At 37.5% G+C, this 27,677-nt stretch overlaps 1 protein-coding gene across 3 annotated transcripts in view; it reads right to left on the reverse strand.

Moving 5' to 3' along the window:
• Positions 1 to 27,677, reverse strand: part of PSME4 (proteasome activator subunit 4) — a 220,677-nt gene that overhangs the window by 121,188 nt on the left and 71,812 nt on the right. For all 3 annotated transcript variants that reach the window (XM_054022245.1, XM_054022244.1, XM_054022246.1), the window contains 10 exons: positions 26,424 to 26,610; positions 24,500 to 24,589; positions 22,682 to 22,746; positions 22,444 to 22,594; positions 20,282 to 20,380; positions 19,734 to 19,803; positions 19,080 to 19,147; positions 18,251 to 18,466; positions 15,098 to 15,255; positions 11,567 to 11,662 (listed from right to left, as the gene is read on the reverse strand). In XM_054022245.1, the coding sequence (XP_053878220.1) occupies positions 11,567 to 11,662; positions 15,098 to 15,255; positions 18,251 to 18,466; positions 19,080 to 19,147; positions 19,734 to 19,803; positions 20,282 to 20,380; positions 22,444 to 22,594; positions 22,682 to 22,746; positions 24,500 to 24,589; positions 26,424 to 26,610 (1,200 nt within the window). The remainder of the gene's footprint in view (positions 1 to 11,566; positions 11,663 to 15,097; positions 15,256 to 18,250; positions 18,467 to 19,079; positions 19,148 to 19,733; positions 19,804 to 20,281; positions 20,381 to 22,443; positions 22,595 to 22,681; positions 22,747 to 24,499; positions 24,590 to 26,423; positions 26,611 to 27,677) is intronic.

The raw sequence follows: 27,677 nt of genomic DNA on the forward strand, positions 1-27,677 counted from the left end.
ATGGTGTAAAGTTCTATATTCAAAACGAAGAAAGGTATCATTCTTGTCTTTATTAATACATAGCACTAAAGCTCAGCTACTGAGTCAGCAGCTTTGTTTTAACTATTGAAAAGCAAGCTTTTCTAGTACACACACTATCCGGGGCACATGGCATTTTTGTTATATTTACAGCTGATGCTGAAAAGCAAGATCCCCTCAGACATACTAATTACATAATTAAAAAAAATACTTCATTTTATACACAAAGCAAGTCACACCACACAACCAAGCTAAATGTTATCTCATGTGTTGTACTCCATTTCATTCCATACTAACTGCATCCAATACACAGGGATTGGCTAAAAGAACCTACACTTTGTGTAGGCTGAAAACATGTAAATCCAAATTAACTGAAGCCATCATGAGTAATTTGTTAGTTTATTCTCCACACTACCAACCCTAAAATCTCCTTTATAAATAAAAAATGTAAGGTTTTTTTTTTCTAGTTTGAAAACATTTCACTCTGTGCCTTGCCCAGTCCTCTATAGATGTTCTATGCCTATCACAGTCCAGTCATCAGATGCAGCTTCAAAAACAAATGCCAGTTGGCTTCACTCCATTCCACCAATTGAATGGAAAGTTTTCCTAAATGCAAATAAGTATCTTGCCATGTTTAGGATTAGATCATGGGCCAAACCAATTATTTTTATGTTTAACATACGAGAGTCAAAGTCAAAGAAAACAATTGGAAGGTGAAACAAGGAGAAAACAGGGTTACTCACCGTGGAGTAGTAACTGTTGCCTTTTCTGTGTGCAGCTCCCCCAGCAGAGCTGGGTAGTTTCCTGGAGATGCCAAGAGAGGTTAGCTAGCCCTGCCCCTCATTGTATGACATCACAACCTTACACATTCAAAAGAACTGGTCCTCTCTGATCCCTAGCCTTCAGAATGTCTTGAATGAAAAAGATACTAAAGAAGCTTGTACAACAGTGGTGGCAAAGAGGGAGGAGCGATATATGTCCTAATCAAGCTGTATTTAAATAGGAAAAATGGGGTCTCAGTGAGTAACCCTGTTTTTTGCTTTCCCAGAAGAGCTGCTTAGAGCTACCATAGTAGTACTTAGGCTGTGGAAATGGGAAGCTAGGGAGGAACACAACTGAACAGCAGTGAAAGATGTCTTAACCCTTTAGCACTTGAGAGCATGATAAGTAGACTGTACTGGAAAATTCTGATTTATAGCACCATGAGATTACATAAAAAAGGAAATTAAGTTATTTATAATCCCTAACAATGTTACAAAGACCCCATGAGCATAATAGGAGATTGGGTATGTAGAAATGTTATGTACACAAATATTGTGTGAGGATAAGCATCACACAAAATGTTATATTTCTGCAACCAGGGTATAAACCACACACCACTGAAGATTTTGACTAACTATTCAGGACCCTAACTCACCAGCACTACAGAGATACTAAATCCCTCAGGATTTTTCACTCCGCCATAATACTCCTGTGCTAGATGGGGTGAAAGCTGTCCAGACCACCTCCTTCCATCTTCTAACTGGCCTGGAGTAGAACTCACAAGTCACCCCAGTCCATCAAAGTCAGATCAGTAACTTTTTTTGCCCCTCTTACAGTAAAAGACTAAGAAATATGAATAGTCAAAGAGCATTTCTGAAACACTAACTTTACCAGATACAAAGAACATTTCAGAGGGAGAATGTAGCACACACTTGTTTAGGCCAATGATTCATAAAATCCACTATTCTGCCTCTAACATTGGCCTATATCTGGCACTTCAGACGAAGAACGGAAAATCCCTCCCTCCTGCAAAAAAGTATGTTTCAGACAAAGGAGAAAGAAAGATGCCTTCCTGTACCCATAGCAATCTGCTTACAGCCTGAAGCCATTTACTTTTATCTCAGCTAGTATAAGTTCAAATGGTGGCAATTAATTTATCTACCTCCTTTTTAAACACAGCAACAGTATTCAACTCTGACCTCCTGCAGTCACACATTCTACATGGCAAATACGATGTGCATTAAGCAGCAGTTAATTTCCTTTTATTTATTTTATATTTACCTGTCAGTAATTTTTTCAAACACCATCTGCTTATGTAGGAGACAGATTGTGCAGTAATATGGTAGGCACTTAAAATGGAGTAGCCAGTATTTTGTTTTTACTTAGGAAGGGATTTCAAACACGCCTAAGTGATTTAAATCAGGTGAAAGTCAATGGGACCCATGCTCCTAAGTCATGGAAGGTGCCTTTCAAAATTCCATTCTTAAAACTATAAGCAAAGGAATTACCTAGTTTTAGAAAAGCAAGTTTAGGAAAGTGAGATTATTATAGGATCTAACCCATTAAAGCCTAAGACCACTAACTAGGTGAGGCACCCTCTTAGGCCCTTCAGAACAGCAGATACCAAACTCACAAATCAACTGATGCTCCAAGCTACATGTTGGCATCAGTGGACTTATTTTTTTTTTTTTTTTTTTTTTTTTAAATACCCTGTAGTTGAAAGACAGGTGCTACTACAGTCATTAAAGGATAACAAGGGATAAAATAAGACAAAAAGTGATAAAGTAATCAGACATGAAAAAAAGGCCACGGACTCTGAGCCTATGAAATCAGAGGAACACTTAATACACCTGATTATCCTTGGTGTTAAGAGTATAGTTTGAAGTCACTGGGGTGCTTCTATTAACTTGACATTGAGAAAAATAAAACCAGAAACAGAACTAGACAAAAAACTCACAGCAAATTAAGATTACTGAAAATGGGTCAAAACAGTTTTCTCACAGAAAACAGTTCAAAACACAAAACTCATTTCTAGAAAGAAATGACTTGCAATAACTATAAAAACAGTTTTTTAAGAAACATCTTTTTAACAAGCTAGGATGTTGGTATAATAGACAGTTTCACCCATCAACAAGCGAAAAGGAATTATGCGTTAATAGGGTCTATGGTAACTCATTCTCATAGGACAGCTACTGGGGAAGAGTACTCCTAAAGTCAGGGAACCAAGAACAGGAATCAATCCTAAACACTTGCAATGCGAGAGGAAAGTCTTATCTGTCCAGTCGAATAAAATATTAGTTGAAAAAACAAGACAAGTGAATTTATTAAGCCCTAAACCAATTTTTCTTTGTAAAAAAGGTTAAGCAGAACTGCTTACACGTGTTATTTTAAAGATGTCAGTCCTCAAGAGAACTACTATTTTTGCACAACAAAGAATTAAAAGTTCATAGTAAGAAAAATTTCTCACATGTAAAACCTGGCAATTGTATATGAAAATAAAGGGTAATTATAACAGGCAATTCTGACCTTCTGTTACAGAGCCTATGACATTTTTATCTGGATGGATGATTTATAATTTTTATAATTAGTTTTCCATTTTTTACCTTTATTTAATCTAAAAACTTACTTCCTTACACAATTAGACCTTTTCTTTTTTTTAAACACTGATAGTTAGAAATATGACTGATTGAATTATATTAATGAAATTTAAGAAAGCATGGCTCAAATTAATTAGCAATACAATAAAAACATAAGAATGGCCATTCTGAGTCAGATCAATGGTCCATCTAGCCCAGTATCCTGCCTTCCGACCGTGGCCAATGCCAGATGCTTCGGAAGGAATGAACAGAACATGTAATCATCAAGTGATCCATACCCAATAGAAAAGGTAATTGGAATGTAGAAACGAAGTGTATTTGCTTAATGTAGACCCGGAACAAAGGGAACACATTTGTAAAACAACAGAAATACTAGTGTAGATTAAGGATTGAAGATACAATTTTACAATCTTGTGAAGGTATTAGTAAATAGACACAATATGAAAAGTGTGTCAACCACAAAGTAAATACCTATAATAGACCCCTAATGTACCACAGAGAGATGTTAATAGAATACCATAACCTAGGTGTGTCCACCAGGCAAACGAGTAATTATTTCTGGTACGTTTGCTAGAGTCACACTTGAGGGTCAAAATTAAATCTTAGTCAAAGGTGTTGGAGAAATTAAATGGCAATTTCTGTTGAAATAAAACAGCCCTTCAGGTTTGCTTTGAGACAACTTTTGTTTCTCTCCAAACAAGCTGAACCCCTAAAATCACCAGGTACCATAAAAAGAACAGGAGTACTTGTGGCACCTTAGAGACTAACAAATTTATTAGAGCATAAACTTTCGTGGGCTACAACCCACTTCTTCGGATGCATAAATTTGTTAGTCTCTAAGGTGCCACAAGTACTCCTGTTCTTTTTGAGGATACAGACTAACACGGCTGCTACCCAGGTACCATAGGTCCTCATTAGAAGATATCTGGTAAGAAGTAAATCAATCAATATAAGGTTCTTGGTGAAGTCTTCGAGTTTTCTGAGTTAGGTACCATCAGCCTAAAGTGCCCCTTTTATCATTTTTGCAGCTTAAAAGCCAATAGACCAAAGATAGATTACAGTATTACTGTTAGAAATCTAACTGACAGACTTTCCTTTTGTACCTACCTAAAGTTCAGATACTACCTACAGTTCTGAGCATAGAGCTACGGGTTAAATTTTATGACATATCCAAGTTAAAATAGTTATAAGGTTTAATTGCAATTAATGTTACTGTTTAAAAGTTGTATTAAAGTGGTTTGGTATTAGTAAGATGTTATGGTGCATATATATGCTCATAAGTACAGAAGAAACATGTTTTAATAATTAAGTATTAAATATTAATCAAGTTGTTTATTGTATTAATCTTAGTTAATGCAGAAGTGTTTGATTTGAAATGGAAGAGAGTATTTTAGTATTTGGAATTGGAATGTTGATTTGATAATGAACCCTGGAAGTTGTTTTATGTAAAACAAAATTGGGGATAAAGTTTCTGATACTTGAGGCTGGAATAAACTCACCTTACATTAAAGTTAGCTATAAGTAAATGAAAAATAAACTTTAAGCTTCAAGATCAAAGGAACTTAAGAGTATTGTACATACACACACACACACACACACACAATAGATTACAAAACAGATTTATAGCTGTTAAATATTACAAACATTGACAGAAAACAGAATTAGATGATTTAGAATAATTCTGTTGGCACTGTGTTTCAATTAATAACCAGAATCACGAAATTATAACAAGGATTTAAGAATCAGCTGAAAGATAAAAGCAGCCTCACTTGAAGATCAGATCCTGAGCAAAGAGCTGAGTTGGTCCAGATCCAGACAGCAGCTACCCACTTCCTTTAAAAGCAGTCCTGAAATGTAACCTTCCTCTCACCAAGAGAAGAATACACCTCTACCCCAATATAACGCTGTCCTCAGGGGCCAAAAAATCTTATTGCGTTATAGGTGAAACTGCGTTATAGCGAATTTGCTTTGATCCGCCGGAGCGTGCAGCCCCGCTCCCCCGGAGCACTACTTTACCGTGTTATATCCGAATTTGTGTTATATCGGGTTGCATTATATCAGAGTAGAGGTGTATTTTTAACCAAGTGGTACTAGTCCCAAATCCTAACCAAAATTATCTTGAGAAAAAGAGACTTTCCTGAAGATTGAAGACACCAACATGCAAGCAAGCAAGACTGCCTTATCCTACCTAAGCAAAGCAATATTTGTCACTCAAATTCCATAGGTAAGCCCTGTACACCAAGGGAGGGCAGGATTTTGGCTCAGGAAAACAGAAGGTACTACTTTTCTAAATGGTTAGAAAAATTGGAATTAAAACCTTTGTTCCATAAACCAGGCCACTGTGCTGATAAGATCTACATTCTAGAGGGAACAAACTTAATAACCCAAGCAACTTCTATAGTTCCAGATAAGAAAAGTTGTCCTAAATACAAGAAAGAAAAAATTGTATTTAATAGCATTAAGATGAGGAAACGTTTACTAGGACGGGGTTTCCACTTAAAATGTAGGTTGATGCAACTACGGTACTCAGGGGGGTGGATTTTTCCAACCTAATCACCAGTGTAGATACAGCTGAGTTGAAAGAAGAATGTTTCCGTTAACCTATCTACCATCACTCAGGAAGGTGGTTTTCCTACAGTGATGGAAAAAATCCTTCCTTTGTGTAGACTGAGTCTGCACCAGGGGGTTATGCCAGCATAGGTATGGTGCCATAGCTATGGCTCTATAGTCCCCATAATGTAGACATGGCCTAGGATAGAAATACAACTGCGTCAGAGGTTCTGAGAATTAAGTTTTTCTATGCATTATTTAATTGCTGTTTTAATAAACACTGTATTTCAGCACAGAACCTGCTCATCTTTTGGTGTGCTTTAAAACCAAGTTGGCTACCACTGAGCTCTTAAAGTTAAGTTGGTTAATTGCTTAGAATAACATTAATATAAAATCCATATTCATTTTGCTGTATGTTACATACTTATAAATTGTGATTTGCAGCGTTATATGTGTGGTGATGGGTTATATTGCTTTTTGTTTTCTTGTTAAATTGATTTGGAATGCCAATGAATGATTAGCTTCATTGACCATTAATGCCCTTTTGTTTTAACACACAGATATAATTTAATATTAATATTTTTACTTTTGAAACATGTTCAGTTACACACTATGCAATTAATATGGTGTAACCTAAGAGTTATTGGTATCCATTTGGTCTTGTATTGTAATCAATTTTGACTACTATGTTTAGTTTTAGAAAGTATAAGTGATTTTAAGAGTTACTATACCGAACTTTCTTCAGTTTACTACTGTGTGTGTGATACTGATTTTCAATCATGGTGTTAAATTTCGCTTGTAACATTTGATTGTCAATTGTTTAAATGAATGTTTTTAATCAATTTTTCCATTTCTTTACAGAGTTTTTATTTTTTTATAACTCAATTCTTTACCTTCTATACTGTGTAAATCATCTGCATATCCTTTACCATTCAGTTAATTTTAGAGGGGTCTTTTTTTCCCCTAAATAAATAAGCCTTATTTCAAAGTCACATTTCTTTGTTTATTTGGTTGGCATCCTCTAATCCAATGTAGGACCATCTCTTTCTGGGAGCGTCGCAAATTAATGATCAGATAGCTCCATCTGCTGATTTTCTTTTCCCGGAACTAGTCCTAAGAGTAAGTTGGTTAATACTTTTATTTAATCATTTATTGTTTCTCCCAATTGTCAACCTTGATAATTTTTGATACTTTTAATTTTAAAACTATCCAGTACTCAATATTTTGAAAACTACCACTTTAACCTCCATACTACACTTGGTTTTTTGTGCCAGTATAGCTACATCAACTTAGTTGCCTTGATGCTGAACTGGTGCAAACCTCTAATGTAGACAAAGTGTGCCAGAAAAAGAGTGGCTTGCAATAGTACATTACCCTGTTTCAAACCCTAGTAAGGTGCACCATGCCAAATCACTTTTTACACCAGTGTAGCACCTCTTCATTATAGGTCCGCACCAGATCAGCTATACTGGCACAGAGAATCTCCAGTATAGACAAGCTTTTGAAAGCATTGCAGACAATATTTTTATTCTCTCTGTAAAATGACATGCACAACTATGGATCTGTATTAAATATTAGGCAGGCCAGTAGAGGAGCTTAAGTTCGGCCATGATGATGGCCATGCATGTGCTCACCTTAATATGTACATTTTGTGTAGAAGGATTTCTGAACACTGTGATATTACAATAAGGAATCCACTAAGCCAGTTTGTATATTTAAAAGCATCTTTGCAAAAACTTACACCAAAGTTTTCAGATACAAGTGTTGCAAACAGTCACTGAAGTTTGTATGAAGAACCTACATATGTGGCCTGATCTTCAAAGCTGGTGAAAGGAGCTGAGAGTGCTTAGCGCTGCTGGGGAAAAAATAAAAAAAACCAGGCCACTTCTTTTGGTCCCTCTATCTTGACACGTGCAAGTTTGAAACCTGAAAATGACTTATAGCCTCAGTGACTACAGGCTTTCCAACATATTTAACAATGTGATCGATAATGTTATTTAAAAAAAAAAAACACAACAACAACAACAACGAACTCAATGCAATTATGACTGAATGAACTTTTCACTGTTCTTGGCAGTTAGCCTAATGTAAGAGTCTTCCTGCACAAAATCCAGGTGCAGAATTGCAAGGAGAACATGGGCCAGAAGAGACAGCATCAATACTATCTAGTGTGCAGAGCGGTATGTTGCCTCAGCTATTCAGATCATTCTCCTCCCTAAAGGAATCAGACCCTAAAGATGTTACATCTCCAAATTCTGTTGTCTGGTTTTTGTTTTGGGTTCCTTTTTGGTAGGACCTGTTATTCACATAAAATATCCTAGTATATAAGAATGCTTATGATGTAAAAAAAGGCATAGAAATGAAAGCTTATTATTATTTATTAACTTTATGTGCATTCTGGTATACTGCAATACTCTTCATGTCTTTTTCTTCTGGGAACAGATAAATGTATTTTGACATGAAACTAAAACTAAAATGATTCCTGTATTTCTATCAGTCTTGTTTCTTCCCCAGAAGCCTGGATCACATTTAGGATACTACTGCACAGCATCAATCACTCAGCTTTTATAAAGCTATTAATTAGAGTGAAGGGGAGAATTATATGGGCTATTTAGATAAAGGAAGGGCTGATTTTGGAGGGCAGACTTCAAGAGCTCTAAGTTAAGCCTTGAAAAGAGATGATTGAGAATTGTCTTAATCATATTTTTAAAAAGACTCAGTGGGATCATACAAGGATCTAGGGATAAAATCTGTTCACATGACAAGGCAAAGGTGTCACCTGAGGTCAACTAACGGAAAAAAGACTTAAATGAAATGTCAAAAGCAGTCTCTTCATAAGGGTCATCAATATGTGAAATAGGCTGCCAAAAGAGAGGGATAGCATGAAGGAATTTGAGACTTGACAGATGTATAGAATAAACTAGTTATATTTACTGAGTTGTAAAATTCAGACACCGTGATGCAGAGAAATCTGGGATATTTGATTTCTGAGGCCACCAATTGTTTATATATGCACATTTTAAAAACGTATATATTAATAAACAATGCACACTTGTTAAACCAGAACAGGAAAAGGCAAAGCTTCCAAAAATATTGCAACAAACAGTAATTTAAAATTTCACTGGTAGACCAGGCCTCATCTGGTTTGAAAGAGGCAAAAAAGCAAATATCTGCTAAGAAGAAAATCTCCCAGCAGGAACTTACAGTTATTGCCTGTGACAGAATGCAGGGCATTAACAGGTGAGTCTGCGCTCTGATCATTCTGACACAAATTATCTTCCCCTCAGAGGGCTGATTGGGGCATCAAAATGTACTTAGTTAATCAGGATAGCAGGCTGGGTGAGCTAAAGGATTAATTAGCCGCTGAACTGAGGACTGATAAAAAGGCACAGGAAGGAAGTGTAAGGGAAAGAAGAACAGGAGTACTTGTGGCACCTTAGAGACTAACAAATTTATTAGAGCATAAGCTTTCGTGGACTACAGCCCACTTCTTCGGATGCATCCGAAGAAGTGGGCTGTAGTCCACGAAAGCTTATGCTCTAATAAATTTGTTAGTCTCTAAGGTGCCACAAGTACTCCTGTTCTTCTTTTTGCGGATACAGACTAACACGGCTGTTACTCTGAAACTTGTAAGGGAAAGAGCAGGGCTAGCTGAGCCCAGAGTCAGAGAGCCCTCATTCCTCATAGGCCCAGGGAGAAGCACTGAGGATACCAGGGCCTCTGTACATAATTACTGCTGCACAAAACTGTAAAGGTCTTGGTGGAGGTATCTGAAATAAACAGCATGGTGTGGATATTCAACCAATGGAGTCTGAGCAGGTTTCTGTGATACCAGAGAACAGGGACAGAGAACTGCCCTGTTACATTGGCCAACAGTATTAATTCCAAATCAGGAGAGACTCAACAATCAACTGCAATGTAAAGCCAAAAAACAGCCTTTGTCCATTTTCTGACCAACCAGTGTTGGCCTCAACTCACTAAAGATTTTACTGAGGATCTTACCACCTAATAAAAGAAGCTTCCACTTTGATGGTGAATCAAATTAAAGCTTCAATTCTAGAAAACAGAGCAGGGCCTAGGTATTGGGTAGAAGAGACAGTAAACAACTGCTCAACTGAGTTTATTTTTTATATATTTATGTGACCACAGATAAAGAAGTTCCACTCCTGTGGCTATCTCACATCTTGTGGACTAGATTGTGGCTACTGCGTAATAGTGGGGGGACCACTTAATAGGTCTTTCTTCCTCTTTCGTGATCCTGTGCAAAAGGCAGCCTCAAACTCAGTCCCTGCACTCCTGGCAAGTGTCTAGTACTGAAACACCTCAAGGAGGGAGGACAGCAACAGGGTGCGGTGGGAACCATGGCCCCACTATCCTCCCACACTGGCCAATAGAATAGGACCAGGACAATTCCACACCTTCCCAAAGGGTTCTGTAGCTCCCACTCTGGCATGGACTCCCACTCCCAGAGGCTTGCTGTTTGCGTTGCGCGCTTCAGCGCTCACTTTGCAACCCAGTGCAAGCTCCAGGTGTAAAAGCCAGAATAGAGTCCTACGTGTTGTAAAGAGTTCTTCAGCCTCTTGAGATAATAGAAGGAACACATTTTAACTCACAGTTATATTTAAATTGCCATATTTCAACATTTTTCAAAAAAGAGCGGAAATGATTCCAACAATAGCACAATGAATATATTTAAAGCCTGAACTACTAACATGCAACAGGAATAAATTCCTTTACTTTCATAATTATAATTTACTGTAGTGAGAATATATATTTTCTGAAGTCCATAGTATACAGGTGCTGGTAGCCAGGTTCACTTCTGGTCTTACACAGTTGCATGGGTATTCAGTAACCTAATCGGAATGGAACTAATCTGCTCTTTTAATGTAACAAAAGACCTCAAAATTCAATTTCTGACCTTTTCTGAAGTTAACATCCCATTATAAAGACCGTGGGAAGCTCAGAGCCCTGATGGCTTTATTCTTTCAGGTTGTCTGGTAAGAATCTGAACAAGACAGGAGTACACTGGCTTACATTGTACGTGTTTTCTTTGTGATGAGGCAAGATACAAATATTTTAAATGAAAGTCTGAATACTGAACAATGAAGTAATTTTGACAAGAGGGAAACAGCTTGTTTGATCCAGTGTGTGTGCGCGTGGGGGAGGAGAAGAATCACAACCTGAGAGCCAGCAGATCTGCTCTCTATTCCGGACTCTACCACTGTCTCACTATATAATTTTGAACAAGTCACTTAGGGGGAAACTGAAGCACAGACAGGCTATGTATAATGGTGACAATGATACAATGCTTATTACCTACCTTCATAAAGCATATTAACATCTACGCATGAAAAGTGTATGTCTTAAGTATTATTTCACATCTTAAATATCTAAGTATTTATATAACCACAAACCTGAACCAATGCATTTTCCTTAGTGGCATTAGATAAGTTTTGTTTTCAAAGAATTCATCGGGAAAAAAAAAAATCTGTCTCAGAATCCACTGTGCAATAATAAAAATAAGAATAGGAATACTAAATTAAATATTATAATGTTTAAAAGTATAGTACTAAAAATATATTACTAAAACAATATTTTAATACCATATTCATAAACTACATATAACAGAGCTTACTTACAGGTGAGCTATCCTCTCTCCTTTTAGAGGAGGTAGAATGTTCCCCGAACCAATTAGGCAGTTGTGCACTATAGTGAGACACTGCTGTACATCATCTCTGGAAGTCAAAAAAGTTAACATTTAAGTCAAAAATTTTAATGTTAGAAAATTATAAGTGAAGACTATTTATTTTCTTTTTATCAATTTTTTTAATAAAGAAGTTTCTTCTTGGGTAATCTTAGAAGCTTCTCCCCATTAGAGGTGCTCTGCAGGCAAGTCATTCATTTCTGATCCTCTAATTCATTAATTTTAAAGACCATTTCATAAAATAGCCTTTCATGAAACACCTCCTTTCACAAAGCCCTGCCCTCAACAGTTTAGTTTTCTGAATTATTTATTTTGCACACCGTCCTGAAATAGTATCAGAGGGGTAGCCGTGTTAGTCTGAATCTGTAAAAAGCAACAGAGAGTCCTGTGGTACCTTTAAGACTAACAGAAGTATTGGGAGCATAAGCTTTCATGGGTAAGAACCTCACTTCTTCAGATGCAAGAAGTGAGGTTCTTGCATCTGAAGAAGTGAGGTTCTTACCCACGAAAGCTTATGCTCCCAATACTTCTGTTAGTCTTAAAGGTGCCACAGGATCCTCTGTTGCTTCATCCTGAAATAGTGAGGGAAATCATCTGCAGCACAAGATGAAGATTTTAATTTAATGCACAGATAATGCTGATTTTTCCAAACCCCAAATATTATCTGAAAATTTTATCTGGTCCTATATTCAAAGTCGGTACTGAAACTCACATTTCTATTTTTTTTTTTTTTTGGGGGGGGGGGGGGGGGGGGGAAATTCACCACACAGTGAACAGGAGTCAGTGAATGAAAGTTTTCTTCAGTACATAAAATGTTCTATTGTGAAGGGGATCATTTTCCCAGGAAGATTTTTTTAACAGTATTAATGTTTTTATATCTCTGTGCTACTGTAGATTTTGAAGAACAAAATAATTTTTTCCTAACTATTGGTAATGAGTGGCCTCCTAAAATCAAAACTTAGAACGCTTCCATCATATAGGGAACCTGCGTATTACACTAAAAATTTACATTAGTTACAAAGTTAGTCCTCTGTCCTTTTATTAAAAAGGCTTGTGATGAGCAGTTTATACATTTTAAAATAATTTCTGGCACTGTTTTTTGAATTCCTAACTAATTTTGGGGGGAGAAGTGCTCCTTGATTACAAAATCCTTAGCTATTATGCATTAAATGTGAAGAATCAGTGTTTAAAAACATGAAGGATGTCTACATTTGAACTTCTTATTCATCTTCACCTGTATGACTCCATTATAAAGTGCCGGGAAATATTTATATTAAGGAAATTAACTAAGATAGAATACCTCCTCACTGATTTTTGTATATCGCTTAAGCATAAACTGCTAAAAATGTGCTTTTATTTCCAGGACAAATATCCACAAAAAATGTGATTTCTAGTTCTTGGACGATGGAGTCAAACTATTGGAGTTGGCAACTATGGGAGAAAAAGGAACTCAAGCAGTAACAAATTTCAAACATCTCTGTACCTGGGTATACAGCACTCATCCAGGATCCATCCCTAACCCTTACCTATCGGCCAACCGCAATACCACTAATGGCCTCTATTGGGTCTGTTGCCCTGTTTTCCTCTCATTTTCTAGTTCAAGCTCTTGAATTTATTTCCCTGCTACTGCTTTTTTCCCCCTCAATATTTATTATTTTAATATTGTGAGAACAACTATATACCCTGACCAAGACAGAGATCTCATCATGCCACACACTATATAAACAGATTCAGAGATGGTCCCTGCCCTGAAAAGCTTAAAATATAAATACAAAAGGCAGACACAGGGGATATATAACCAGATAAATGGATTGTAAATCCCATACTAGTTCCGCACTCTGGTTAGCTCCTTTTTAAAATATATTTTTGGCTGGAGTTCTGTAGAGAGATGACTGAAAGCAGCAGGTAAGAGGCAGCCAATGGTTGTCATGGATATATGAAAATGTGGGAGTCTGCTCACAGAGACAGAGAGCTGGAGGGACCCCACATGTCTGTCTTCCTGAAGGACACCACTAAAAACTTAGTGCTTACCTTAATCAGAGAATACTACCTATGAGTTATAAAACTACATGTCCATGACTAGTCTTTTAGGAAGAAGCTTAAATTGATACAAAGACCCCTATGTTCAAGGACTTTTACACTATGATGTTTCTGACCATAGTTCAAAAGAATCGGTCACATATTTAAAGCAAGGGGCATCCACCAAAATGCCCAGAGTTTTCAGAATTTACAGATGCTTTACAGATCTCAGGAAAAATATTTCAGGACGTCACATGGCAAAGCATCACCAAGGTGTTTCACTATCCTTTATTTTATTATTTTTTAAACGTTTACAGTGCCTATTACTCCTGGGGAAATTCTGCACACATGCATAATTCATGTGCTGCACATATTTTTATTTTTTCTGCAGAAAATAGCTTCTGCTGGAAAGTTGCTGGAGTTACGCCTTTTGCTCACCAGAGGGCGCTATGGCGCTAAAACAGAGCAGCCACTCCCAGCCAGCCCCAGCTACCATAGGGAAGAGAAAGAGCCTGCACTGCCTTCTTCACAGCGTCTGTCAGGCCAGGTCAGGAGACAGGGGATATGGGGAGACAGCATACGGAAGATGGAGCTTCCGGAGTCACAAACAGGGGTTCATAAGGGCTAGTGGAGGAGGACAGAAAGGGGCAGGGGCTGAATGGAGGTACAGGGCCACCAGGGGGGACATCGGGATGGGGGGGGGTTGCAGCGCCACATGGGGGAAGGGAGATGGCTGAGGGGGTGCAGGGCCACATGGGGATGGGAAGTGGGTGTCTGAGTGGGGGTGGAGGGACACATGGGGACTAGGGGTGCAAGGACATGGGACCCATGGGAACAGGGGCAGATGTAGCTGACTGAATGGGAGAGGCTAAGGGTCAGCCAGGATCTGCATGGGGAAAGCTCCCTAACAATCCCTCTCCTTCCCCAAACCTGTTCCATTCTTCTCCCACCCATACCTAACAACCCTCCAGGTTCACTCCCAGGCTCCTTCCCTCTCCCTCAACTCCTCCATTACCCTGGCTCCCCCAAGCCTTTGCACTGCTTCTGAGGGGTGTGGGAAATATGGTTCTGTATTGTAGTTTAAATGAATTACTCAAAGTGCTGTCTTAATATGCCTAGTAAGGAATTTATTTGTCAAAAAACTTTCCTGAATCTTTTTTGTTATCTGTACTATTACAGACATGCTTGCTGACCAGTATTTTGAAATAAATTACCAAAATAATTGAAACTGGTGTGATTATATGGTATTATTTTGACCAATAAAATATGCAGAATTTTGCAGAATTTTAAAATATTGTGTGCGGAATTTTTAATATTTTGGTGCAGAATTTCCCCAGAAGTAGCCTATGCAATAGATGCTAGCCTATGAACATAAGCAATGCAAATTGCAGCTACTAATATATATATGGAGAGAGTCACTTAGTGTATCGCACATGAAACTACTGACCTGGACATTTCTTGTTTTCCATTTGCATAGTGCTCTAGCTTGGTGAGCTCTGGCTGAAGAAAAGAATCCAGTAAGTAATAGGCAAAGGTTATTTCCTTAGACGAAGGAACATGCCATTGGATATTCAGGTTCCACAAGTCACCTGGTTTACCCCAGTCCTACAAGAACAAAAACAAAAAGCCATTTCCCCTTAGAAAAATGTGAAGCAAAGATTCATTAAAAACTTAAAAGATGTGAATAACATAACTTCTAAATATAAGACTACCCATAAGTAAAAATAACTGCCAGTTCAAGGAGTTAAATTTATACTCAAATCTAGTTGGCAATCCAAGAACAATATGAAATCTGCAACAAATAGCTAAAATATAAAAGATATGCTTGCAAGGAATAACTCACTGACAATTCTGATGTTCTCACTGAAGTAAATTGTTGCCATTTGACACAGTCATTCAATTCTAGGTCTCAGATATACAAAATACCCCAAATTCTAACTGATTTTTGATCTTTCCATCAGAGGTCACCAAAAGATTAGCCTATTTTATCAGTTTTCAATCACTCACTCTTTTAAAACAATCCTGAAATTCGGTATACTCATTCATTATAAAAAACAAATTTAAAGTTTGACATTCCCATCCCAGATCATCAAAATTCAATCTAATAATTTACAAAGCTTATTTGAATTCCCCTGTGGTGCAGTAATGTTGTGTCCAGTTTGGAGAAATTAAGGTAATCTGAGGTCATCCATTCTAATTACCCAGATTTTAGCCAAGAAAGTTATCAAATGCAAATAAGTGACAGTTATGTGAACATAAAAGAAGGACAGCTGCCAGCTAGTGTGACTTGAGAGAGATTTTGTAGAACCCAAGAGCCCCAGTCATGGATTAGGTCCCCACTGTGGTAGGCGCTGTATAAATACAGCCCCTGACAACCTAAAACTTAAGTTCTCTACCTACAGAAGAGATGCACAACAGACAATGACAGCACAAGATTCCTCATATTCAGCTCAATATTTTTCTGGAGAAACCACTGTTAGGAACAAGCGGTTATTTCAGGCTCTATGCTCATTTAGTGTCTGACCTCTTGACCAAGACATTCCAACAAGGGTCCCAAATGCAATGTGGACATGTCCACAGGGGAATCCCATCTTATTGCATATAGAGCAAATAGCCATCATATTATATTATAATTACTTTTAGGTCAGAACGGGTATGTATGTTTAATAAAGAAACCAGTGTCAGCTGAAAATCAAGATAAAAACCCTCAAAAGGCTCAGGAGTTTGCTACTCAGATTTGGAGGATAGTTCTGCAGTTAAGTTTTGCATTAACACATTTTGGGATGACTCAGCAGATTAGAAGAGCTTTGTGTTGCAGCAACTCATACCAGAGATAGGAAGGGACCCGTTATTTTGTGATTTCTAGACAGAGTTCAGACATGGTACAGAATCAATGTACGTAAACACCTGTCTTTCCTCCAAATTCACAGACACCTGCTGATATCTGCTTATGATGGCAAGAGCTCTAAATCAACTAACTGTCATATCCTTGGCAACTCTTCACAAACACCCTCTTCATCTCCAGTTCTTGCCTATCTTCATGCAGTTAGTTAAGAATATAATCTTACCATATTGCTTCTAAAGCTTTTAGTTTGGTTGACCTCAGAAACAATCAGTAAAGAGGAAAGTTAAGATGATAGGGATTGTCCATTTGTAAAAAAGAGCTTGCTGTTACTTGTCATCTTTGGAAAAATATCCAAGTCTTCCATAGATATTACTTTGTAGAATGACAAGTTAACACAGAAACAAATATTATAAGCATATGATAGATTTTTATGACAATTAGCAGTTGGAATAAAGTGTCTGTTTAGAAAGCATGTGGTATGCATAACTAACTCTGAAATACTGGGTTTTCTCCTCAGTTTCAGGACAAGTATTCAGAATAACAGGTATATATATATATATATTTTTTTTTGAGGCATGCTTATAATGGAAGTAACAAGTGGTAGAAAGCTACATGACTTGATTTTTATACAAATATATACAACAAAACTGCACTAGCTTCCACCAATGAAGATGACATCCACTACAATTTCTGAGTTTTTCAGAAGACAATCTGATTAAGTAAAATGTAATTTTATTGCTAGAAAAGGCTCCCTTAATAACCTGAAAACCAGCTGACAACTTGCGCATTGTTGTATATTAGTATGTCAACGCAAAGAAAATAAAAACCAAAGGCCAGCAAAATATTCAAGTTGCAATTTTATGTTTTGTTACTACTGCTGCATCTATTTATATTTTAACTGAATTTTAAATGTGACAGTGCAATTTCACTGTACATTTTTTATTCTGATTATTTTTCTTTAAATATCGCGCCTCAAATATTTGTCTATTATTTCTCTGTTGTGATCCTTTTATAAAATGGTCTTGTTTCCCAACCACTTTCAACTGGTATAAATGACTAAACAAAGGGCAAGGCAGTGGAAAATCAGGTTTAAAAAAAACATGTTCATATTTACTTATTTTGCATACATTTTCCACTGTTCATGAAATCATACGTCCCATATGTGGGGAAGAGGAACCAGGAAGAGCTATAAGTCTGACTCATCAGATATGGAGGTGAGGTAATGATGCTTTGGGAGACAATATCAAATATGTTCATATTTTCTGGTCTAGACTTTTTATGTTAAAGAAAGGGGAAAAAAAGGGAGGGTTGGTGGAGTGTTGAGGAATCCAAAACTTTGCTGCTCAACTTTAAAGCTAAGAGCAATTTGTACCACTGTATCTCATGATTGTCAGGTCTTAAGTCAGCTCATCATAAATTGCTACATTTAGGCATAATACAAAACTATGATCATCTGCTTTGTTTTACACTATTTAAATATAATAGTGTGAACATCAGCAATACTAAGTGTGCTCCATGTCATTAAGCTATTCAACATAATATTTAGCATTAATCTTTTCAGCTACTAGCATAAGATTATTTCAGTTAATATAGCTACTAATTTGCAATGCAGGTTTCAAAGTTTAAAGCATCTTTCAATTACACTTTCCATAGTCACTGTATTGATAAATCTTGAAATAAAAACAAATAAAATAGAGTAGCATTTTTTTAAAAGGCTGTCAAATCCTCTAATCCTAAATAAATGAAAATCCTTGCCTTGATAGGAAAGTATTCAGAAAGAGGCTTGTCAAAGCCACCTGGCACACTGCAGTATTCTGTGGGGTAGATAAGTGTAGTAGAACGAAGAAGATGGTGCAGTAGGTTACAAGACAGAATGTAACCCTGCTTACAGGTTAAATGTAGGGTTCGCTGCAGAATCTTCACAAGCTGCTCCCTGTATGGCAGCAACTTCTTTCCATCCACTCGAGTGATCTAATAAAATGGTAGAAACGTTTAGAAGTAAACATAACCAATAAAGTTCAAGAGCTGTAGCACAGGATAATAAAGCTAAACACAAGTCCCCAGTACCTGGTATAAAACTCTCTCAAAGTGGTGCTCCATTAAATTTGTATTTAAACACCCACTTCTGCTGCTACATGAAACAATATCAACTTGACTACTGTAACAGCAACTCCTGACTCTATGGCCTCCCCAAGTCCCAGTGCTGTCCAACCTCCATCATGTGCAAGATTTCTACCTTCACCAGTGGATCTTTTCAAGTTTCATTTTAAAATATATATCTTCTCTTGCACAGTTTCATCCCTTGTCCATTACTGGTACTAGAACCAAAGACTTTAAATTTATTTCCCATATAACTAAGACATTCATTTTCTGTAATGTATATCATCTATTACCCACTCTTGCTTAATTTTGCAGTCTTTAGGACAAAGACTATATGTAATATTACATATAAACGTTAAGCATAATAGTGCAATAGCAAAAATGAACTGCTTTTTTCCCCGCAATGGCACTAAAGTTGAGCCAACGATGGAACAGACATGCAAAGAGACAACCAGAATTTAAAGTTTAACATTCTTTGCAATACCTCTGACAAAAGCTGAAGGTTCCAAAGTAGCTCCTTATCTAGCTCTTCATCATGCAAGACATCATCATCTAAAGAGCAAAAGTGTTAAGTGCTACTGTTACTATATGGTAGCTAAATGTTCATATCTGAAGGTTTGCCAATTTCAAAAGTTAAATCTACCTGAGTATTACAAATCAGCTCAGCAATTCACATCCAGAGTTTTACATTTATGAATGTTTAACCTGCCCCAACCTTCAAATTCATATTTAATTCCCACCCACCAGATGCCAATGCAGTCAGTGTGATTGTCAAGAAGTAAATGCATTTATTTAATACTAACTCAGGAATCAGAGTCAAGCCTATTCTTATAAGTGCTTTTATTAAACACAGCAGACAAAAAGTTTGTTAATATTTATCTCTTGAAATGACTTTTGGAAACCACATTTCTTTAGAATTTGTTTACAAACAGAATCTTTCTACACACATCCTAATAAAAGCACTCTCTTCCCATTTATCCTTTCCCTGTCTGTCAGATGACTTTAATTTATAAAAGAAAACAGAATATTCTCCAAAGAGTAGCTGCTGATTTTAAAATACCAATTCTAAGTTTTAGATCAGCAATACTCCATCCTGTAGGAGGCTAGTGGAATACAATTTGAAATCTTCTGAACTTACTGATGGTAAGATGAGTTATAACACTGCAGCAATGGGGCACAAAGAGCTTCAGAGATTCCTCAGGGCAGCACTGAAAACATTGTCACAAGTAATCAATTTAAACAAGAAGATCTTACGGTGATAAACATGAAGCATAATCAGCATCATCTCACAACATTATTTACAACAGAAAAGTAAAGAAATAAGAACAGGACCTTACTCAGCTCTGGCTGTTATTCAACCTAAAACTTTTTGATGGTTGGAGTTTGATTCCATACTTTTAATTCTCAGCAAACACAATGGTATATTTGAAGTGTAATACAAACTGCATCTCAAACTTGCAGTCCTATGGATTTTAAATTATACTCACATACTAATTAACCTGTTACATTTTCATCCCATTACAACTATCAGATTTTAAGCGGGATAATTAGAGATAGATTGTAAGAAAAACCTAAATTTCCAATCACATTTAAAGTTTTCCACAAAAGTAATGCAGGTTCAATAAGTAGTAATAGTCTTGTATGTAAATTAAACTCCCAGTGAAATAAAAGTGCTCTCTTTCTCACTTTTACTGCAGCCCGGCACATGTCAGCAACCATCCGACCAGCAACTCTTGTCTCAAATATATTTGAAACAGCAAAGTTAAAAACTTTTTCCAAGGCAACCTAAGTGGAATACAGAAGAGGAAAATATTTTATCTCATCAACCATCTTTTGAACAGAGCAATGCATTGCAGTACTGCACATATGAATAGAGTCGATGCATGTGTGCAGCAAATCGTGTCCTCATCGTTATTCTGTAAAATGTTACTGTCAAAAGTGCATGTCAAATAAAAGCAGAAGAAACATGGACCTGGAAAGTCAGAAATAGATATTCGGCAGAATCATTTTAAATACTCAGAATGCTTGAAAGTTTAATATGGAGAGGTCACCCATTCAATTAGCTTTAGTTATAGATGTTTTGTAGAGAGTGGGGGGGGGGTAAGGAGGATGAGGGGGGGAACACATTTAAAAAAAAAAAAAAAAGACAGCAACTTATTGACAGAGAAAATCCTGCATGGTTCCTTGCTTGTATGGCATGACTGGCTTGTTACAGGAAGCTTCTGCAGCCTATGTCAAGTTCAGTGCGTTGGAAGATAAGGATGCTACAATATGGCAATATGTTTGGGGCAAAGAGCTTCACAGTCTCAGAACATTTTCCCACAAGTAACTTTTACTTTGTTACAACATGAAAAGACAACAGAAGCTCACAGCAAAGAAATTTTGCTGCAACAGCTACAACTTCAGCTACCACTGAAAATGCTTCAAATACAGGAAGCTCTTATATTAAGCACAGCAATATTTTTAAGTGTTTGATTTTTTTGTAAGGTTGTATTTTCTCATTAATAAAGTCAGGGGTCCGATGACACTGGGGGTAGGAAAAAAACAACACCAAACATAAGTAGTGCCCCAGATGATGCCATATTGGGATACTGCCCTAAATATGGGCAAATATACTCCTCAGGGGGGCCCCCATGGGAATGAAGGCAGCTAGAGGAAATCAAAGACCTATTGCTGGTTAGCAGGGGAAGTCAATATCCAGTTCAGCTTTCGGATGCTTCCGTAGAGACACAGAGGACAAAAAGAAGAGCCTTTCATCAAGTAAGCCATAGAACTCTTCAGAGAAGTTTCCCACTCCCTGGTAGGATCTTACCTATCTCCCTCTCCCTCCTCACAACTTAGTGGCCAAAAACACACATTTTCCTGTCACTATATTGGGTGAAAGGAGCCAGTTCCTGGCAATGGTGCTGGGCCAATTCTGGAGCAGCTGCTTTCCCCACCTCCACTTTGGCTTTTCAGAAGGTTTGCAAACTGGAGGTTTAGTTCCCATCCCCATATATAAACTTCTTTACTTTTCCTCACATCCTACAAGCTGGACCCATAGAAGGGGAAGAGCCTCAAACAATTTGTTAAATGACATTTAAAAGAAAAGAGCTTAATTCTGTCACCCATCTGCAGGACAAGTGAGATAAAATGCAGTCCAGCTTGTGGGTGACTAGTCACTATCCAAATAATGAAACAATTAACCCATTCAATTGGAAGATATACAGATTAATACTTTATAACAGCAACAACACTTTGGTTTAATATAAACCTTCTAAAGAAGCCATACATACTACAATATTTCATGAATGGTTGATGAAGCAGCTTAATTTCTGCATGTTAAGTGTCCAAACACACATGAACTGTAATTTAAATATCACAAGGCCAGAGTTTTTACTATAAGATTCAGGGAAGGATTTGCTTATAACACTGGTGGGCAGAGAAGCCACAGTAATAGCAAGTTCAAACCTCTGGGGAGAAAAGGCAGTATCTGGGACTTCAGTAGTTACCACTAGCAGATGAAGGGGGAACCTTGCCAAACCAAAAATTGACCTCTACTATTGTGTTATTATCTGTTAGTAAGAGTATTAAGTGTAGAACATACACTTTACAGTAAGTTTTAGCTAAGACTTTTGTACTGGAGCACATCACTGTAGTATCTGACAAAGCAGACATCATGAAGCATTTAGCTCTTCTTTTCCAGGTTCTCATCAGAAGTCCAAATGTGCGGCCATTATCCAGAGAGGACGACTCATCAAATGTACAAGCACTTTGCTATCATAGAAAGAACAAAACCCTCCTTGTACAAAACTGAAAATGAGCCAAAGGTAAACATTTTCTTTTTTCAGTACAAAAGTTCCACATACCTTAAATATCTCTTTTGAACACTGAGTGAGGATTGTACTGAATGTGGAAGAGAGACCTAATTCCACTAAACTCTCTAGATGAGTCATCTTCTCAGTTTCAGTCTCCTCTCTAGTTTGTTCTAGTGTGCTGCTTTCTATGAGTCCAAAACATCTAACAATTGGAAAAAATCAATGTTTAGTAAATGAATAAAAAATAATCTTTTAAGATTTTCATGCTGAAGTTAGTCTATACACTTACCTGTCCATAAACTGCAGAACAAAATCTTCAAATTCAGCAGTAGCAGAGCACAATTCTCTCTCCACCTACAGTTTTCCAATGTAAATAAGAAAGACTGAACGTTTAACTATCCTAATTAAATATATATTTATTATTCTATAAATTAATACGTTTTAAAAAATACTTTTTAAGTAAGGTTAGCACTTGGACCGACAGACTGAAGAACTTAGTATTGCAGTCCGTTTGATCTACAGTCCAAGTAGGGAGCCACAGTTCAATCTTCTTTATACTGTCCTACCAGCATGCCTGGCCCTGCAATCTGGTGGTTTAACCTCTGAGGATGAAAGTAGTTCAGTCTCCACGGCCATTAAATCCTTGGCCTCACTGCTATCTCCAACAAGGATGTCAATTAGTGCTAATTGTGATGATAGATTTTTTTCATGTTATCTGTTCACTAGGAACTCTGGGTACAAACTCTTGCTATATTTTCGTGAGTGCTGTGATTTTGTGGTATTAAAATTCATCTCTGAATGAGAAGTCTTTGGCAGCTCAGAATTTCTGCCTGAGCTGTAATTGATGGTACAGTTCTGAACGCTGTCATAAAGGGCCACTGCTCAGATACTAAACTGCAAGTATTGGACAGCAGCTGCCACCAACAGAGGCCGCTGCTACATTTGTTGAATCCATCTGCACCCCAGCTTATACTGTTTGTGTCAAGCATGGGAACAGCAGACTGTGGGGCAAGCAAAGAAGCAGCGGGGGGAGCGGGGCAGCAGAGGGTGGTACAGGGCGAGGAGATGGCTCAGAGGGCAGCTCCTCCCCAATCCTCTCCTCTATTCAACACTAAGTGGGGAGAGGAGCGGACACAGAATCAAAGATGAGCGGAAAGCTGGGGAGCACAGCAGAGAACTGTTTCCAGGCATGGGTGCTGGATGGCAGAGGGAGGGGGTAGCAGAGGACAGAGCAAAGAGTTGAGATCAATGCCTGGGGATGGGATGGTTTTGGTTGAGGGCCCCCACCTACCCACTAGAAGTGAATGGGAAAAGTCCCCCAGTTTATGTGGTGCATTTTAGGATGACCACTGAAATGATCACGCACAAAAAGGGTGATTTCCCCTAAGAGTTCAAAACTGACAAAAAAAAAAAAAAAAAAAAAAAAAAAAAAGCAGTGAGGCACTTGCTTGCCTTTTCCCCACCCCTAGAAAATCGTTTCCATTTTTGGATTTGTGAAGGTGGCAATAGTGGGAACTCAATGTTCAAACTCCTTTCCAAGAGGCTACCAAACGGTCAAATTATTAATTTTAATCAGTACCAAGTTGGGCCAGATTTGGACTAAAAATGAGAGGTGATATATCTCATTAACAAGTCTTCAGTCATCTACATGCTTTGTTGGATTTATTGTAAACACATTAAAGGGGCACTACCTGTGGTTTTATAAAGCCTAATACTAACAGAAGGCTATGATTTTTTTTTTTTTTTTTTTTTGAGTATCAAATACAGTTTGGATTTAAAATATCTCCAAACACTGCAATATTGTACTAATGTATGATAACTGAAAAGTGAAAAGGGATCAATTTTCATTGCTCAGTTCAGTAAACCTAAACAGTGAAACGATTTAAGATTTTGAAAATTATTTCTCTTATATTAAGCTATTACTAATAGGAAGTATGTTGTTTTTAACTATGCAGGGCAACGTTCTCAGGATGCCCCTCTAAGACTCTTTGTAACACACTTTTACTAGAAGGCCGTTAAATTGTATTCTTGTAGAGAGATCACTATTGTACTACGAGAGTAAGCAGTGCTTTGTAGCTTATATTTTATGTCTAGGAAGCATTCTTACCTCTGTGAGATCATCTCTCTCTTGCAGCACAGATGAACAATCTACCAAAGGCACCAGAGTAGAAAACGTGGCAATAAACTGGAATGTGATCTGTTGGGAGTTGCAAATCCATCTCAATGCATATTATCAAATTATATATATTAAAAGCTGATGAGACTTTAAACAATCTATGGGATTTAAAGCTTAAGGCATTAATTATTACAGGAAACCTTTACAAACTTCCTGTAAAAAAATGAGAAATTGTTTTTGAAACGTTTATTAATATCTTTAATTCAAAGCAGAAAACTTCTGTACCGGTTACTACCAAAATCAAGTACAGAAAATAATTCCGTTTTCAGTAAGATTGTCTTATTTTGTATAATTCAATTATGGAATTTTAAGGAAGAGAGACTTCCAACCTAAAATGTAAAATATGCATAGTGTGACAAAGCTCTGTCCTTGTCTCTGTGGGTCCTGCGTTTCCTGGCAGATTTTGCTAGCCTCAGAGGCTCACTGTGACCCTCCATGTAGCCCTTCTTTTTCTAGAGGCAAGGGTCACAACCTACTGAGCCATTTTCATCATAAGCCAGCAAGGGAGGTGAGGAGAAGCTACCCTCGCTTGCACAGTCTCTGTTGTCTCCCAGTCTCAGTTATTAATCAGGGGTGAAGGGGGAGGGAGCCCAGACCCATCCTCTACTCCGGGCTCCAGCCCAGGAACCCTAATAGTATCAGCTATGGTAGCTGACTTTTTAGAAACAGGACGCGTACAATTCCCTGGGCCACTTCCCCTGAGCAGCCCCTAATTCCTCAATATCCATTTCACCCTTACCTCAGGGCCTCCTTCCTTGTGCCTGATATGGTTTGTACTGCTCAGTTTCTCCAACAGCACGGCTTCCTCCTACAGCTCCTGACACACGCGTCCACCTAACTGGGAGGCTTTTAACTAGTTTCAGCCAGCCCGATTGGCTTCAGGTGTCCCAATAAACCTAGCTGTCCTTCCTGCCTTCTGAAAAGATCTTAATTGGCCCCAGGTATCTTAACTGACCTGGAGCAGCTGCCATTTGCTTATCCTGGTAACAGGAATTTGTTTAGCCTGTGCCTAATATAGCCGTCTCCCACTACTTTACTATAGCCATCTGGCCTTGCCCTGTCACAATAGGTATGCTATATTGAAAGATGCACCAAATGTGAAAGTGACATCATTAGGTGTCAAGTATACATTATTTAAATACTTGATCAGCATGAGTCCCTAAGATATGGGCATTTAAGACCTGATCCAATGCCCACTGAAGGCAGTGAGAACCTTTCCATTTACTTCAATGAGCTTTAGATCAGACCCTTAGGATATGTCCACACTGCACATTAAGGTGCAATTGTAATGCAGGTAGGGGCACTGTCCGATCTTTAATCTAGTTAGTGCAGGTGATAACAGTGATGAAGATATGACAGCATAGGCTTTAGCATAAGCTAGACAACCCATTGCAAGCCGCTCCAGCAGCGGCTGGTATGATTGTCCCGGGAGCCAGCTACTTGGGCAGCACTGGGATCAGGCACCTGCAGAAATCACGGAGGTCACGGAAAGTCACAGAATTCCACAACCTCCATGACAGACATGGAGCCCTAATTATGGGTGATTTACTAAATGGTTAATCAACTGTTATATTTTTATGGAGGTCAATAAATTGCTTATAATCTGTACATTTTACTGATGCACTGATGGTTATCTATGTACACACACTATTCATATCTGTAATATGTTTATAACATCTATTAATCATTTATTAATCTTTTATAAATGGAACCTTAATATGAAGAGTGACCTAAAAATCCTTTGGAAACATAAGCTCCATTTACTCGGAGATGAAAATTAAAGAGCCTTCGAAATAATCTTAAATAGGCAGACTGTATTTTATACTTTAGGAAAATCTGAGATTTATATACTTACCATGCATTTACTGAAGTCGTTTGGATCCACACCAGGCAATGCTCTCATCAACAGAGGTAGCATGTGTGTTGGACCTTCAGGAAACCACTTGCCCCCAGACACCAGACTACGAGATACTCCAATTACGCAGCTTAAAGTAGCTGTGAGCTGATGAGGTTCTGTCAATGTCTCTAGTGCAGGGTATGTTCTACACATAGTGAAGAAAAAGCCAGATTAAAAACAGCTAAAAATTTTAAACTTCTAAAAGAAAAACCATATCTGATGAAATTAGATAAACAATAATATGTCAATTTAAAATGTTCCTTTTAGAAATTATCCAATAGCCCAAACCTTTCACTGTATTTCACTGCACAGTGAATTTAATAACTGCTTTCTTTTAAAACATGCTCCTCATCTGAACAGAACAGTTCACCACCAGTGTCCCACAGAATTATTGTTGGATAAATTATGGGTGATTCCAGTACATTGTCTGGACTAGATCTAAGGCTATAAAATTAAAAACAAAACAAAAACTGAAGACCAACCATGACAGGTGCTATGGGTCAGTCAAAAAAGCCAATATTATTAAAATACTATCTAGATAAATGGTTCAGGTATATTTAAAATATGAGAGCCTAATGGATTTTAAAATTATATGTAGGACAAAATCTTGGTCTTTATTGTCTCTAAATATCAAAATTAAATGAAGATGTAACATTTAATAGTTTTATATTAACCCGTTAACTGAAGAAAGCCCTGTATTTGAAGACACCTTGCTAAAAATTAAAGCTTACATTTATTACACAAATAAAATATTGGAGTTGAATTTTATCTGTCCTGTGCCTTTTTATATCGGGCATGTTTTTAGCACCCCATATAGTGAGAATTGTGAAATAATTCCTATTATTGTCACGACAGTTCAAGTACATACTGACTCACCATGTCACATCTGCACTACTTCATTCAAAACACACTAAATTACAAGTCTCAGCTGTGCCTACACAGAACAGAGCACTGCATTAAGTGTATTGAGACAATAGCATTTAGCAATAAGCCTTATTATGCTCCACCACTCAATTATGCAGTCATCCCTAACCCAGAATAAATACATTACCACTGTTGCCTTACTTAGAAGAGCAGTTATGTTATTTTTATATATGTAACAAATGTAGTGAGTAAATAAGTCTATCTGTACACTTGACTCGTAAGATATGGAATGTGGGAGGTTAATTTTTCAGACACTGCAAAGTTCAATTATTTTCTCAGGAAGGGGAG

The sequence above is a fragment of the Malaclemys terrapin genome, chromosome 3 (genome assembly GCF_027887155.1).
Source record: "Malaclemys terrapin pileata isolate rMalTer1 chromosome 3, rMalTer1.hap1, whole genome shotgun sequence".
Lineage (NCBI taxonomy): Eukaryota > Metazoa > Chordata > Testudines > Emydidae > Malaclemys > Malaclemys terrapin.